The 17,404-nt window shown below is 41.9% G+C and overlaps 1 protein-coding gene across 1 annotated transcript; it reads right to left on the minus strand.

The window, feature by feature from the left end:
* Positions 1-4,613: 4,613 nt before the first annotated feature.
* On the minus strand, positions 4,614-8,976 carry LOC122147092 (E3 ubiquitin-protein ligase MARCHF9-like). Its single transcript, XM_042768231.1, has 5 exons — positions 8,923-8,976; positions 6,708-6,905; positions 6,366-6,558; positions 4,794-4,865; positions 4,614-4,663 (listed from the first exon to the last, which is right to left on the minus strand). Exons 1-4 carry the CDS (start codon positions 8,974-8,976, stop codon positions 4,810-4,812), a joined length of 501 nt encoding a protein of 166 aa, XP_042624165.1. The 3' UTR covers positions 4,614-4,663; positions 4,794-4,809.
* Positions 8,977-17,404: the final 8,428 nt, after the last annotated feature.

Genomic DNA, 17,404 nt, shown 5'->3' on the forward strand with positions numbered 1-17,404 from the left:
GTTTTATCAAATGAAATGGTGAAATACTCTCATAGCGCGCACATGTGTAGCCTGTATCATGTGTTAATATGGGGGCAGCTGTGGCCTAAGATTAGAGATTTGGACTTGTAACCCGAAGGTCGCAAGTTTATTCATTCAAAAATGGCCGAATTCCGTGACGTTCTGCTTTATACAGCAAGTTCCATTTGTGACTGAATTCCGCGATTCAATCCATGTCGCTTTGCAAACACAGACGGGGTGAATTTATGAATGAAAGTGTGAAAGTTCTGACACAAAACGAAGTTGTTACGTATCCTCACGCTTTTTAAAAGTGGGTAACTTACGTAGTAGACTACACCACTGTAACGTTAGTTAGCGAAATAACGTTCTTCAACCTGATATGGGTGGCAAGGCTTTCTTTTAGGGTGGCATTTGCCACCCCGGTAGATCCGTCCCTGGCTTTAGAATAGTGTTTCCCAAGATTTTGTCTTCCAAAAGCAACCCAATCAATACGGCAAAAATAATATTATTTAGAAATATAATTGCATTGATGGATGAATTGTTTTATTTGAGAAATTCCTTAATGCTGCATCAGAAGCAGGCTGTTAATGGCATAAACATGCATAAAACTATTAAAAAAATTATAAATAATGTTTGATTGATTGTTTTGATACAACTATGGTTCTTTCCCCGATCTTGTATGTACTTAGAGTAAAAGTTCTGAAAGAAAAAATAAAATTACTGTTCATCGACGATTGTATCCACACAACGAATATCGCAACAGTATCACATGCCCAGTAAAGCATTAATCATCAATTTATTGCTGTGTGCTGGAGGGGGACCCAGGGCAGAACCAGCGGCCACCACAGTGGTGTGTATGTAGCTGCCATCCTGGGAAAACCAGAAGTGAGCCCCGCCGCCTCGGGCGCTTTCTGAGCGGACACCGCCGCCTCTGGAGCCTTCTGAGCGGACACCGCCGCCTCGGCGGCTTTCTGAGCGGACAACCGCCGCTTCTGGAGCCTTCTGAGCGGACACCGCCGCTTCTGGAGCCTTCTGAGCGGACACCGCCGCCTCTGGAGCCTTCTGAGCGGACACCGCCGCCTCGGCGGCTTTCTGAGCGGACACCGCCGCCTCTGGAGCCTTCTGAGCGGACACCGCCGCCTCGGCGGCTTTCTGAGCGGACACCGCCGCCTCTGGAGCCTTCTGAGCGGACACCGCCGCCTCGGTGGCTTTCTGAGCGGACACCGCCGCCTCTGGAGCCTTCTGAGCGGACACCGCCGCTTCTGGAGCCTTCTGAGCGGACACCGCCGCCTCTGGAGCCTTCTGAGCGGACACCGCCGCCTCGGCGGCTTTCTGAGCGGACACCGCCGCTTCTGGAGCCTTCTGAGCGGACACCGCCGCCTCTGGAGCCTTCTGAGCGGACACCGCCGCCTCTGGAGCCTTCTGAGCGGACACCGCCGCCTCGGCGGCTTTCTGAGCGGCCACCGCCGCCTCTGGAGCCTTCTGAGCGGCCACCGCCGCCTCCCGATACTTTATTTTCAACTTTTTGATTATTTTCTTAATTTTTATTAAAAATAAATGCTTTTCTGATGTGATATGAAATTTGAAAAGGGAGAAAAAAAAGTTTGCTATAAGGCAGATTCGAACCCTCAGAAAGCCGCCGAGGCGCCGGTGTCCGATCGCGTCAAAAACTGAATTGCACACGCTTTATTATCTACTCCACTAAGTCTGATAAGGGGTGACCGTCTTTTGTTATGTTGACTAGGCAGTCTATTATAGTCACACGTTGGTGGATGTGTCTCTGCCAACGAGGCGACATACAGTATGTTCACTTAGTGCGAGGTAAATTAAAGATCGCTCCGTCTTGGGAAATGACGCCACGTGCACGCGCGGTCCGGGTTACCTTAGTAAGATTCTTACAGATTCTTGGAATCTGCCACAACACCAGTGAAGAGATCGCTGTCTCGAGAAATGCCCTCTGTCACCACAGACCTCCACAACACACACTTCACAAAGATCCTTCTGCTCTCAGCACAGATATCATCAACCCACGCTTTAAGGCACGTTCACACCAAGGACGATAACAATAAAGACAACGATAAAGATAGTTCTAAAAATCGTTCTGAATATTAAAGAATAGAGTAAACACTACAGCTATAACGATAAAGAAACAGAGAAACAATATCTTTGGAATCACTTTGAGAACGATTTGTTTCCAGCTGATGAACGACACAAACATTGACAGACATCAGAATCCAACGAGCGCTTAGAATAAACACGATATCATCCGCTGGTGTGGACGCTAGTATCCTTATCTTTATAGTTATAGTTCTTGGTGAACGGGGCTTCACACAGACACATATTCTGCTCTGACAACAAAGACAGACACAACACACGTTACACAGACAGAACAGGGTTTGAGAAGAGACGGAGTCCAGCTCCAAACCTCACAGAGTCAGCACCACTGCCGCGACTGTTCAGTCTTTAAGAGACTTCAGAAACAAGCCTCATAGTGAACAGACAGCGCAGTTTACAGTGGAATGAAATGGCCGAATTCCGTGACGTTCTGCTTTATACAGCAAGTTCCATTTGTGACTGAATTCCGCGATTCAATCCCTGTCGCTTAACAAACACAGACGGGATGAATTTATGAATGAAAGTGTTAAAGTTCTGACACAAAACGAAGTTGTTACGTATCCTCACGCTTTTTAAAAGTGGGTAACTTACGTAGTAGACTACACCACTGTAACGTTAGTTAGCGAAATAACGTTCTTCAACCTGATATGGGTGGCAAGGCTTTCTTTTAGGGTGGCATTTGCCACCCCGGTAGATCCGTCCCTGGCTTTAGAATAGTGTTTCCCAAGATTTTGTCTTCCAAAAACAACCCAATCAATAAGGCAAAAATAATATTATTTAGAAATATAATTGCATTGATGGATGAATTGTTTTATTTGAGAAATTCCTTAATGCTGCATCAGAAGCAGGCTGTTAATGGCATAAACATGCATAAAACTATTAAAAAAATTATAAATAATGTTTGATTGATTGATTTGATACAACTATGGTTCTTTCCCCGATCTTGTATGTACTTAGAGTAAAAGTTCTGAAAGAAAAAATAAAATTTGTTTCATCGACGATTGTATCCACACAACGAATATCGCAACAGTATCACATGCCCAGTAAAGCATTAATCATCAATTTATTGCTCTGTGTGCTGGAGGGGGACCCAGGGCAGAACCAGCGGCCACCACAGTGGTGTGTATGTAGCTGCCATCCTGGGAAAACCAGAAGTGAGCCCCGCCGCCTCGGGCGCTTTCTGAGCGGACACCGCCGCCTCTGGAGCCTTCTGAGCGGACACCGCCGCCTCGGCGGCTTTCTGAGCGGACACCGCCGCTTCTGGAGCCTTCTGAGCGGACACCGCCGCTTCTGGAGCCTTCTGAGCGGACACCGCCGCCTCTGGAGATTCGAACCCTCAGAAAGCCGCCGAGGCGTCGGTGTCCGATCGCGTCAAAAACTGAATTGCACACGCTTTATTATCTACTCCACTGAGTCTGATAAGGGGTGACCGTCTTTTGTTATGTTGACTAGGCAGTCTATTATAGTCACACGTTGGTGGATGTGTCTCTGCCAACGAGGCGACATACAGTATGTTCACTTAGTGCGAGGTAAATTAAAGATCGCTCCGTCTTGGGAAATGACGCCCACGTGCACGCGCGGTCCGGTTACCTTAGTAAGATTCTTACAGATTCTTGGAATCTGCCACAACACCAGTGAAGAGATCGCTGTCTCGAGAAATGCCTCTGTCACCACAGACCTCCACAACACACACTTCACAAAGATCTTCTGCTCTCAGCACAGATATCATCAACCCACGCTTTAAGGCACGTTCACACCAAATAACGGATAACAAATAAAGACAACGATAAAGATAGTTCTAAAAATCGTTCTGAATATTAAAGAATAGAGTAAACACTACAGCTATAACGATAAAGAAACAGAGAAACAATATCTTTGGAATCACTTTGAGAACGATTTGTTTCCAGCTGATGAACGACACAAACATTGACAGACATCAGAATCCAACGAGCGCTTAGAATAAAAACACGATATCATCCGCTGGTGTGGACGCTAGTATCCTTATCTTTATAGTTATAGTTCTTGGTGAACGGGGCTTCACACAGACACATATTCTGCTCTGACAACAAAGACAGACACAACACACGTTACACAGACAGAACAGGGTTTGAGAAGAGACGGAGTCCAGCTCCAAACCTCACAGAGTCAGCACCACTGCCGCGACTGTTCAGTCTTCAGAGACTTCAGAAACAAGCCTCATAGTGAACAGACAGCGCAGTTTACAGTGGAATAAAAACAAGCATCTTTACATAAACCCCGAACTCTCTACTTACCTGAAATTAATACGAAGACAGCGGGAAAGAATTTCATCTTCAAGACGGTTCCCGAAAACATTCCAGATTCGTTTCAATATATAGCTCTTGAATGTAGAAAGCCCTCCGCGTTCCGCTGCTTATATTGTGTTCTTGATCTGTCAGCTTCACCACCACCAGCACCGTACCTTAGTCTGAAACTGCACACCAAACACTGACACTTTCTGTTTTAAACCAATGACTTGTAGGAGGCGGAGTCTGTGCGTCCCGCTCTTGATCTGAAGATGACGGGTAACCTATTAAACAAACATATATTTTGTACACAAATACTTTAAACTGCACTCTGCTTATTGTTTTCTTTTTTTTACAACTTAACAGTTTATTAAAATTGTAATGAATAAAATATACAATAGTTTATTGACTCACTTGTTGTATTGGAGCTTTACATGAGATGAGATTCGAGAACTGAACTCTCTTCCCTGGACTTGGAGGAATAGCCTACAGAGCACAGAATAAACAAAAGGAGACAATAAGAATCATTCTTAAACAGATTATAGCCTACTACACCTGATATTGAGCAGGGCGGTGCCAATATATAGGGGACATGTTTCTTATTGGTAAAAGTTTAAAGGAAGCTGCGGTGGCAATAAACGAAGAAAGGAAGTTAAAGACTAATCCAAGAGAAGTTGAGGTTAGAAGAAATATGTTTTCTCTGTTTTGAAGGGATGAACACTTTTAAATTATACCATATTCACTGCATTAAATTAATGGTTAATATTTTACTATAGGGGAGGATAATTTTATCGGTTGTTTATTAACCATAAAACAATACAAATGTTATAGTTTTTGTTAATAATCATTGCTTTATAGATGACTTTGTCTAGTGCTCTTATGAATGTTTTTAGCATGACTTTGTGGAAATGTACTTTAGCAACTGAATGAAAGAGCATAGAGTTTTTCATGGCTAGTGTTTGCCTTTCATTTCATTCTTATTCTAGGTCTGTGTACTCGTGTTATAAATGCTACTGTTTTTGACAACTTTGATAACGTTTCTGATGGATAATATCATGATATTTTTTGCGTTTGCCTTACTGAATGTCCCGTCAGCAATGGGCTTTTTTGATTAGTTTAAGTGCCGGCGATGCAGCTACGATCATGTTGCAGCTGTTTTATTACCGTCTATACCTACTCAACCCAAACCTACCCCTTACAATGCAAACGCAGTCATTTTTGTTGTTCTGCATGACAAAAATTTCGCAATATTGATGTACATGCACGTAGCCACAGCCTTAAACCATGACAGGGGAACACAGACGAGGACCATGACACTCAGAGAACACTTTTGAAGTTTTACTCTGACATTAGTCATCAAAGTAATGAAACCACAAAGTACCACACACTTCTCTCTGATTCAAGTAGTTTAAGATCTGATGTAAATGTGTGAGATTCTTCTCTTTTTTCTGTTGTTCTGCACCCTCCATAGGTTTTATAAATGTTTCTCTGACTCATCGCAGAGAGAGTTGGCCTCAAAATGGACGTGTCACTGACTCACAAGAGATGTCAGAAGTTTCTGTTTGCTGTTTTACTTTTTGTTCAGTTTTGAGCATCCAAAAGCCAGAACTCAGTTAATTTCATTCAGCACTATTTAGCTCTTCCCAGTGCTGAAATTGTCATGGGTCCTTTGTTTTTATTGTTTAAATGCTTATCTACTTGCAAAATTATGCGTATGAATTAAAAAAAAAAAAGTGTCATTAATATAGACTACTATCTGGGACTGGTGTCACAGATAGGGCTTAGATTAAGCCAGGATTAGGCATTAGTTCAATTAGGACATTCAAGTAATTTTAGTAATTACATGCTTAAAAAGTATCATTTATTTATTAAATATACCTAATATATTAACAACTGTTAACAAACCATAATGCTAAAAGCCTATATGAAGTCAAAGAGAGGTCCTAATGTTAAAAAAGGATAAATCCATGGTGTTTTGCTTCTCACCTATGCACACAATGTCCATGAAGCCGTACATGCCGTAGCAGATCTGGAAGAGCAGGTCCTGGCGCTGCCACTTGGCAGACGGGCTGAGAGAAGACCACACCAACCACGAGATACTGGCGATGAGGAAGAGTGAGCCCAGGATAATGGCGGCGATCTGCACCTTCTCAATCACCGTCAGAGAAATCGCCTGCCACTGATACACACAGCATTAAAAACACAGTGAGATGGCATCTTATCTTGCCATCTTGCTTTGCTTGAAGAAGCCTATAAATAGAGAAGTTAGCCAGTGCTTCACTCTGACCCAGATACTTTGCAGTTTGAGGCTGACGTTTGAGGCTTTACCTGCAGCGGGTTTTTGGTGCTGATGGCCAGGACTTGGTACTTGAAGTAGCAGAGCTCACAGCTCCAGGAGCCTCTCTCACTGATCCAGCGAATCAGACAGGGCTGGTGGGTGCAGCGCACGGAGCCGTTGCAGCGGCATGGGCTCAACAGCTCCCCCTGCAGACAGGGGAGAGTGAAATCTAATTTAAGGGAAGTAATCTTTTAGTAATCTTTTAATATAAACGTCAATTCTGAGACAAAACAATTAAGGTCACTGATATATTTCAAGATCAATCAGTGCACGTTTCTTTCAGTTGAAACACCTCAGACTTGTCTGGGACTAGACTTATGACCGGGGGATACTGACTTATTTATTTATATAATTATATTTTATTTATTTATTTGTGCAATTTTACATTTACATGTTTTTTTTTTTTTTTGTGGATTCTAGCAATCAACATATAGTTTAAATAGTTTGATAAAACAATATTTATACAATTTAATTTTTATAATTTTTTTCTGTCAATTTAAGAAAAAAAAGTATAAATAAATAAAAAACATTGATTTATGTTAATTGTTTTTGTTGTAAATGCTGATAAAAGTGTCTTAAATGATGACACAACATTTTGATGTGTTATTTTTATGCTTTTTATGGTTTATTATTTTAGTTTTTATAGTGATCAAGTATATGAGCTGTTTAGGTCATAAAATGTAATTAAAATAAAACAGAATTTAAATAGATAAAATGATTCCATGATGGGAACCTCTAAAATGCTCTCTATAGAACCTTTTTTTTTTCTACCTGGCTACAAAGAATCCTAAAAGTTTTTTTTTTTTTTTTTTTTTATTCAACCCTTAAAAAGGATTCTCTATGGAACTATTAATGGGTTCCAAATATGAAGTGCCTGATAAAAGCCATTATGGTTCTATATAGAGCATTTTCTTCTAGATTGTGTGGGTGTGCTTAAATAGCTATGTAAGATTAAATGTTTATTTATTAATTAAGCAGAGTATTCTAGTACTCTAGACATTTCTAAAATCACATTGAGAATACTTCCCAGCATGCCCCCCATCCAATACTGAACAATACTGAACAGTACTGTGACACCAAACCATGAGAAACTTGAACAGTTACATCTCTCCACACAATATATGTATGTATATGATTTACAGGCAGAGCCCAGGTGTCTCTCAACACACAAAAAGACAGTCATTTGTCTCCATCTAGTGATGTAATATAGAACCTGCAGAAAGAGTTAGAATTGATCTTAATGAATGGAGTCAATGGATTTGAATAACTGGGAGAAATTAACATCCACATAATAAGAATATAGTGGGTGTTTTGGAAGGTTATACAAGTGGGCAGTAATTGAATGAAAATGTCACATGATTTGTCTACAATTTATGGGCAAGAAGTATGAAATGAGATTTGGGTATTAGAGCTAAATCTAAAATCCTGATCAGTTTCAATATTTTTGATTAAACTGCACTGATGTTCTCTCCTCACTTGATGATCGCTTGGAATGCATAAATAAAAACAAATAAAAACTTCAAAGACGTAATTTATATTCAGAAAATGCAGTTTTCTATAGTTCTAAAATATCACCTCTAAAATATTAGTTCTAAACAATAACCACTTATATCTGGAAAAGTGAAAATCAGTTTGTCAAATGTGTGGGAACTCTTGTTTTTAACCTTTGAAGGTCACTTTTGTAAATTAAAACCAGATGTGATTATTTCAAACAGGTTTAAAAAGAATGATTGAGAAGAACCCAAGTGAACAAATGAACAAACTGAAAGATTCTGGGCCTGTCTAAATACACACACTTGCACTTACAGTCTTGCACTTGAGCCCTTGTCTACTTACATGACGTATTTCCTGTATTTGGCCCAAGTGAGCATGAAGAAGACCACAAGTGTGTGTAGATCTTTGGGACACACTTATAGTGTTGATGGATGTAAGTGTTTACAGAGCTTTGTTTTGATTTTGTGGCATGGTATTGGAGGCTGAGATTAACGATGGTCAGTGAAATGGGGTGTTGATGACTTTTTTAGCTGTCTATAGCTAGTGTTATCAGATTGTCATCTATTTCACCTGGATTGATTGCCATCCATTTAACAACCTTGCAATTGATTGAAGAGAAAAAGCTAATTTCAATTTGGATAATGCAGGAAACTATTGCAGAATAAAATAGCAAAAGTTACATCATTATGAGCCTATAATGTGTTGTTGTACCATGTTAATCACCTTTCCATTTGATTCCTTGGCGTCATGAAAAAGTGGGTTCATTAGTGTTTGTATATTTCATTACACAGGAGTTATGAAAATCTGCATTTTTCACCACTCACGATGACATCATTTCTAGATGGGCACCAAACAAACCCCATGAGACATCTGTCCTCTGTGACCTGCTGGACTAGAGGTTTGTGTCCAGATTGACTGACTTCCAAAATCTCCATCTATGAATACAGCACTACATTAAAAGCCACACAGTGAGGTATATACTTCTGCATAGAATAATTGGTGTAAACTGTTCTTATTTAATTTAAGGATTTCATTTCTGTTATTTAGCACTGCCCAGACAAAATAAAAGTAATTTGTAATTGAATAAATGTATGCATATAAAGGGAGATATGGGAAAAATCTGAGATTTTATGTTCATATTTCTATAATTTAACAACACAGAGAGTCTGATGTTGCTTATTGGTCACGTGACATGCAGGTAAAGAAATAAAATATTTTATTTTTAAAAAAAATTCATTTTATTTTTTTATTTTACATTTTAATGATCTAATAGTTAAACTGAATGATTCAATTAATGAAAAGAGAATGATTTCAGGAAACCCATAAAGAGCAAAACTTTAAAGGCATGGAAATGTTGACAAAGTATTCATCCCCATCCTCATCATCCTCATCATCCTCCGTAAGTGAATGGACGCACTGAACTCTGGTCTGGATCTGGTCTGGTCTCCTCAACAGAGAGAGGAATATCCATTTCTGTGAAACCATTAGCTGTAAATTTAAGAGAAGATAAAAAAAATGACAGCTTAAATACGGTGTATTATATTTATTCAGGAACAAATTAATAAATTAAAACCACGTTCTTTCAAGAAAAAAAGAAAGAAAGCAGAAGACATACACGCACAGGGAAAGACAGAAGTCATCATCTTCCAGACAGCAGACAGACAGATGGACACTGATGGACACACGTGTGTGACTGCAGGACCTGGACAGAAGTACATTACAGTTCCTGTACATTACAGTTACTCATGCTAGCAGTATAGCGCCATCTGGCGGGCTCCAGTTTAACTTTAGATTTTAACTTTTAAATTCAGACAGGGGTCAGTCTGGTGTTGAGATCTGGTCTGAGAGGGATGCACACCCGTGTATTCAATCCTCTAACACTGACCCTCACTGAAAACTTTCTGCAAGCCAGTGACTCACCAAACATCTCATTGTTTCTGTGTCCCACTTTATATTTGAACTATTATGTACTTACATCAAAAAATAATTACAATGTACTTATTGTGTTCATATTGTATTGCAAAACACATCTGTTGATATTGAGGTGGGATATAAGGTTAGGGACAGGTTTGGTGGTATATGGGTAGGTTTAAGGGTGGGTTAAGGTAAGGGATGGCTCAACAGTGTAGTTATAAATGTAATTACAGAAATTAATTACAGATGTAATTACATGCAGGTATTTTTAAAATATAAGTACAACGTAAAAAACTCAAACTTCATATAAAAAAAATATTAATTAAAAATTAATTACATATCATTTAAATCAACTTAACACAAACTTTATATAAATCTGATATAGGCCTTGTCTGCATTAACAGAAGATGAGGCCAAAAACTGAATTACTGGGATTCAAAGTCCATACCAAAATATGCCATGGTCTGTCTGAACACTCGATTCTGATTGGCTGGCAGGTGTTGATTAAATTCGTTTAACTGCACAGGTAGTTCAAGGTCAGTTTAATCAAGTTCTATATTAATGCGCTTCCAATAAACATTCAGAAGCACATAAGCTATATTGGCAATACTTAAATTGCTACATTATATATTACTCATCAGCGAAAGTAACACCATGGCGCAGGTAGGCTACTTCACACACGCTTCTCTTTCTCGCTCCACAGTTAATTCAATTAAATGCTAAAATACATTCAAATAAATGTAATCTTACTGCACCTGCTTAATATTTGTCTGCTCTATCTTATTTAAAGCGAGTAGAATGGTACATCTAACAAGTTGTAACTGACCGAAAATAACCGTCATTTTCATCGTCCTGGTCAAATATTGCAGCGCAAATATTATTAACATCTTTAATATGTGATTGCTGGAAATGACCAATGGCATAAGCGGGATAATCAACGGCTAGGAGGCTGTTCTTCGCCTCTACGTCATGCATTCAAATCGTTTAATGCAGCTAGCCATCGATTACCCCTTACTTATACCATACCAAAAACAACAATAAATAACACCCTCTTTAACCCCTCTTTGCAAACACAGACGGGGTGAATTTATGAATGAAAGTGTGAAAGTTCTGACACAAAACGAAGTTGTTACGTATCCTCACGCTTTTTAAAAGTGGGTAACTTACGTAGTAGACTACACCACTGTAACGTTAGTTAGCGAAATAACGTTTCTTCAACCTGATATGGGTGGCAAGGCTTTCTTTTAGGGTGGCATTTGCCACCCCGGTAGATCCGTCCCTGGCTTTAGAACAGTGTTTCCCAAGATTTTGTCTTCAAAAACAACCCAATCAATAAGGCAAAAATAATATTATTTAGAAATATAATTGCATTGATGGATGAATTGTTTTATTTGATAAATTCCTTAATGCTGCATCAGAAGCAGGCTGTTAATGGCATAAACATGCATAAAACTATTAAAAAAATTATAAATAATGTTTGATTGATTGATTTGATACAAACTATTTGATTTGATAGACTAACTTTCCCCCGATCTTGTATGTACTTAGAGTAAAAGTTCTGAAAGAAAAAATAAAATTACTGTTCATCGACGATTGTATCCACACAACGAATATCGCAACAGTATCACATGCCCAGTAAAGCATTAATCATCAATTTATTGCTGTGTGCTGGAGGGGGGACCCAGGGCAGAACCAGCGGCCACCACAGTGGTGTGTATGTAGCTGCCATCCTGGGGAAAACCAGAAGTGAGCCCCGCCGCCTCTGTAGCCTTCTGAGCGGACACCGCCGCCTCTGGAGCCTTCTGAGCGGACACCGCCGCCTCGGCGGCTTCTGAGCGGACACCGCCGCCTCTGGAGCCTTCTGAGCGGACACCTCCGCCTCTGGAGCCTTCTGAGCGGACACCGCCGCCTCGGCGGCTTTCTGAGCGGACCACCGCCGCCTCTGGAGCCTTCTGAGCGGACACCTCGCCTCTGGAGCCTTCTGAGCGGACACCGCCGCCTCTGGAGCCTTCTGAGCGGACACCGCCGCCTCTGGAGCCTTCTGAGCGGACAACCGCCGCCTCGGCGGCTTTCTGAGCGGACACCTCCGCCTCTGGAGCCTTCTGAGCGGACAACCGCCGCCTCGGCGGCTTTCTGGGCGGACACCGCCGCCTCTGGAGCCTTCTGAGCGGACACCGCCGCCTCTGGAGCCTTCTGAGCGGACACCTCCGCCTCTGGAGCCTTCTGAGCGGACACCGGCGCCTCGGCGGCTTTCTGAGCGGCCACCGCCGCCTCTGGAACCTTCTGAGCGGACAACCGCCGCCTCTGTAACCCTTCTGAGCGGACACCCTCCGCCTCTGGAGCCTTCTGAGCGGACACCGCCGCCTCCGCGGCTTTCTGAGCGGACACCAGCCGCCTCTGGAGGCCTTCTGAGCGGACACCTCCGCCTCTGGAGCCTTCTGAGCGGACACCTCCGCCTCTGGAGCCTTCTGAGCGGGACCACCGCCGCCTCCGCGGCTTTCTGAGCGGACACCGCCGCCCTCTGGAGCCTTTCTGAGCGGACACCTCCGCCTCTGGAGCCTTCTGAGCGGACACCGCCGCCTCCGCGGCTTTCTGAGCGGGAACACCGCCGCCTCCGCGGCTTTCTGAGCGGACACCCGCCGCCTCTGGAGCCTTCTGAGCGGACACCTCCGCCTCTGGAGCCTTCTGAGCGGACACACCGCCGCCTCCGCGGCTTTCTGAGCGGACACCGCCGCCTCCGCGGCTTTCTGAGCGGACACCGCCGCCTCTGGAGCCTTTTGAGCGGACACCTCCGCCTCTGGAGCCTTCTGAGCGGACACGTGCGCCCTCGGCGGCTTTCTGAGCGGCCACCGCCGCCTCTGGAGCCTTCTGAGCGGACACCGCCGCCTCTGTAACCTTCTGAGGCTTGAGCGGACACCTCCGCCTCTGGAGCCTTCTGAGCGGACACCGCCGCCTCTGTAAACCTTCTGAGGCGGACACCTCCGCCTCTGGAGCCTTCTGAGCGGACACCGCCGCCTCCGCGGCTTTCTGAGCGGCCACCGCGCGCCTCTGGAGCCTTCTGAGCGGACACCTCCGCCTCTGGAGCCTTCTGAGCGGACACCGCCGCCTCCGCGGCTTTCTGAGCGGCCACCGCCGCCTCTGGAGCCTTCTGAGCGGACACCGCCGCCTCCGCGGCCCCCGTTATCCCGGCTTTTCTGAGCGGACACCGCCGCCTCTGGAGCCTTCTGAGCGGACACCACCGCCTCGGCGGCTTTCTGAGCAGACAACCGCCGCTTCTGGAGCCTTCTGAGCGGACACCTCCGCCTCTGCAGCCTTCTGAGCGGACACCGCCGCCTCTGGAGCCTTCTGAGCGGACACCGCCGCCTCGGCAGCTTTCTGAGCGGACACCGCCGCCTCTGGAGCCTTCTGAGCGGACACCGTCGCCTCTGGAGCCTTCTGAGCGGACACCGGCGCCTCGGCGGCTTTCTGAGCGGCCACCGCCACCTCTGGTGCTTTCTGAGCGGCCACTGTCGCCTCGGGGGCTTTCTGAGCGGCCACGCCGCCTCGGCGGCTTTCTGAGCGGCCACCGCCGCCTCCCGATACTTTATTTTCAACTTTTTGATTATTTTCTTATTTTTTATTAAAAATAAGTGCTTTTCTGATGTGATATGAAATTTGAAAAGGGAGAAAAAAAAGTTTGCTATAAGGCAGATTCGAACCCTCAGAAAGCCGCCGAGGCGCCCGGTTGTCCGATCGCGTCAAAAAGAGAATTGCACACGCTTTTATTATCTACTCCACTGAGTCTGATAAGGGGTGACCGTCTTTTGTTATGTTGACTAGGCAGTCTATTATAGTCACACGTTGGTGGATGTGTCTCTGCCAACGAGGCGACATACAGTATGTTCACTTAGTGCGAGGTAAATTAAAGATCGCTCCGTCTTGGGAAATGACGCCACGTGCACGCGCGGTCCGGTTACCTTAGTAAGATTCTTACAGATTCTTGGAATCTGCCACAACACCAGTGAAGAGATCGCTGTCTCGAGAAATGCCTCTGTCACCACAGACCTCCACAACACACACTTCACAAAGATCTTCTGCTCTCAGCACAGATATCATCAACCCACGCTTTAAGGCACGTTCACACCAAGGACGATAACAATAAAGACAACGATAAAGATAGTTCTAAAAATCGTTCTGAATATTAAAGAATAGAGTAAACACTACAGCTATAACATAAAGAAACAGAGAAACAATATCTTTGGAATCACTTTTGAGAACGATTAGTTTCCACTGATGAACGACACAAACATTGACAGACATCAGAATCCAACGAGCGCTTAGAATAAACACGATATCATCCGCTGCTTGTGGACGCTAATATCCTTATCTTTATAGTTATAGTTCTTGGTGTGAACGGGGCTTTACACAGACACATATTCTGCTCTGACAACAAAGACAGACACAACACACGTTACACAGACAGAACAGGGTTTGAGAAGAGACGGAGTCCAGCTCCAAACCTCTCAGAGTCAGCACCACTGCCCAGCGACTGTTTCAGTCTTTAAGAGACTTCAGAAACAGCCTCATAGTGAACAGACAGCGCAGTTTACAGTGGAATAAAAAACAGCATCTTTGTACATACACCCCCGAACTCTCTACTTACCTGAAATTAATACGAAGACAGCGGGAAAGAATTTCATCTTCAAGACGGTTCCCGAAAACATTCCAGATTCGTTTCAATATATAGCTCTTGAATGTAGAAAGCCCTCCGCGTTCCGCTGCTTATATTGTGTTCTTGATCTGTCAGCTTCACCACCACAGCACCGTACCTTAGTCTGAACTGCACACCAAACACTGACACTTTCTGTTTTAAACCAATGACTGTAGGAGGCGGAGTCTGTGCGTCCCGCTCTTGATCTGAAGATGACGGGTAACCTATTAAACAACATATATTTTGTACACAAATACTTTAAACTGCACTCTGCTTATTTTTCTTCTTTTTTACAACTTAACAGTTTATGAAAATTGTAATGAATAAAATATACAATAGTTTATTGACTCACTTGTTGTATTGGAGCTTTACATGAGATGAGATTCGAGAACTGAACTCTCTTCCCTGGACTTGGAGGAATAGCCTACAGAGCACAGAATAAACAAAAGGAGACAATAAGAATCATTCTTAAACAGATTATAGCCTACTACACCTGATATTGAGCAGGCGGTGCCAATATATAGGGGACATGTTTCTTATTGGTAAAAGTTTAAAGGAAGCTGCGGTGGCAATAAACGAAGAAAGGAAGTTAAAGACTAATCCAAGAGAAGTTGAGGTTAGAAGAAATATGTTTTCCTTCTCTGTTTTGAAGGGATGAACACTGTTAAATTATACCATATTTACTGCATTAAATTAATGGTTAATATTTTACTATAGGGGAGGATAATTTTAATCGTTGTTTATTAACCATAAAACAATACAAATGTTATATAGTTTTTGTTAATAATCATTGCTTTATAGATGACTTTGTCTAGTGCTCTTATGAATGGTTTTTAGCATGACTTTGTGGAAATGTACTTTAGCAACTGAATGAAAGAGCATAGAGTTTTTCATGGCTAGTGTTTGCCTTTCATTTCATTCTTATTCTAGGTCTGTGTACTCGTGTTATAAATGCTACTGTTTTTGACAACTTTGATAACGTTTCTGATGGATAATATCATGATATTTTTTGCGTTTGCCTTACTGAATGTCCCGTAAGCAATGGGCTTTTTTGATTAGTTTAAGTGCCGGCGATGCAGCTACGATCATGTTTGCAGCTGTTTTATTACCGTCTGTACCTACTCAACCCAAACCTACCCCTTACAATGCAAATGCAGTCATTTTTGTTGTTCTGCATGACAAAAATTTCGCAATATTGATGTACACATGCATGTAGCCACAGCCTAAACCCATGACAGGGGAACACAGACGAGGACCATGACCCTCAGAGAACACTTTTGAAGTTTTACTCTGACATTAGTCATCAAAGTAATGAAACCACAAAGTACCACACACTTCTCTCTGATTCAAGTAGTTTAAGATCTGATGTAAATGTGTGAGATTCTTCTCTTTTTTCTTCTGTTGTTTCTGCACCCTCCATAGGTTTTATAAATGTTTCTCTGACTTGCATCCCAATCGTCATGTCTTTCTCATCGCAGAGAGAGTTGGCCTCAAAATGGACGTGTCACTGACTCACAAGAGATGTCAGAAGTTTCTGTTTACTGTTTTACTTTTTGTTCAGTTCTGAGCATCCAAAAGCCAGAACTCAGTTAATTTCATTCAGCACTATTTAGCTCTTCCCAGTGCTGAAATTGTCATGGGTCCTTTGTTTTTATTGTTTAAATGCTTATCTACTTGCAAAATTATGCGTATGAATTAAAAAAAAAAAAGTGTCATTAATATAGACTACTATCTGGGACTGGTTTTCACAGATAGGGCTTAGATTAAGCCAGGATTAGGCCTTAGTTCAATTAGGACATTAAAGTAATTTTTATAAACTACAATTTTGAGACAAAACAATTAAGGTCACTGATATATTTCAAGATCAATCAGTGCACGTTTCTTTCAGTTGAAACACCTCAGACTTACATTATAGTCTGGGACTAGATTTATGACTTATGACCGGGGGATACTGACTTATTTATTTATATAATTATATTTTATTTATTTATTTGTGCAATTTTACATTTACATTTTTTTTGGTTTTGTGTGTGGATTCTAGCAATCAACATATAGTTTTATATAGTTTGATAAAACAATATTTATACAATTTAATTTTTATAATTTTTTTCTGTCAATTTAAGAAAAAAAAAGTATAAATAAATAAAAAACATTGATTTATGTTAATTGTTTTTGTTGTAAATGCTGATAAAAGTGTCTTAAATGATGACACAACATTTTGATGTGTTATGTTTATGCTTTTTATGGTTTATTATTTTAGTTTTTATAGTGATCAAGTATATGAGCTGTTTAAGTCATAAAATGTAATTAAAATAAAACAGAATTTAAATAGATAAAATGATTCCATGATGGGAACCTCTAAAATGCTCTCTATAGAACCTTTTTTCCTGGCTACAAAGAATCCTAAAAGTTTTTTTTTTTTTTTTTTTTTTTTATTCAACCCTTAAAAAGGATTCTCTATGGAACTATTAATGGGTTCCAAATATGAAGTGCCTGATAAAAGCCATTATGGTTCTATATAGAGCATTTTCTTCTAGATTGTGTGGGTGTGCTTAAATAGCTATGTAAGATTAAATGTTTATTTATTAA

The sequence above is a fragment of the Cyprinus carpio genome, chromosome A2 (assembly GCF_018340385.1).
Source record: "Cyprinus carpio isolate SPL01 chromosome A2, ASM1834038v1, whole genome shotgun sequence".
Lineage (NCBI taxonomy): Eukaryota > Metazoa > Chordata > Actinopteri > Cypriniformes > Cyprinidae > Cyprinus > Cyprinus carpio.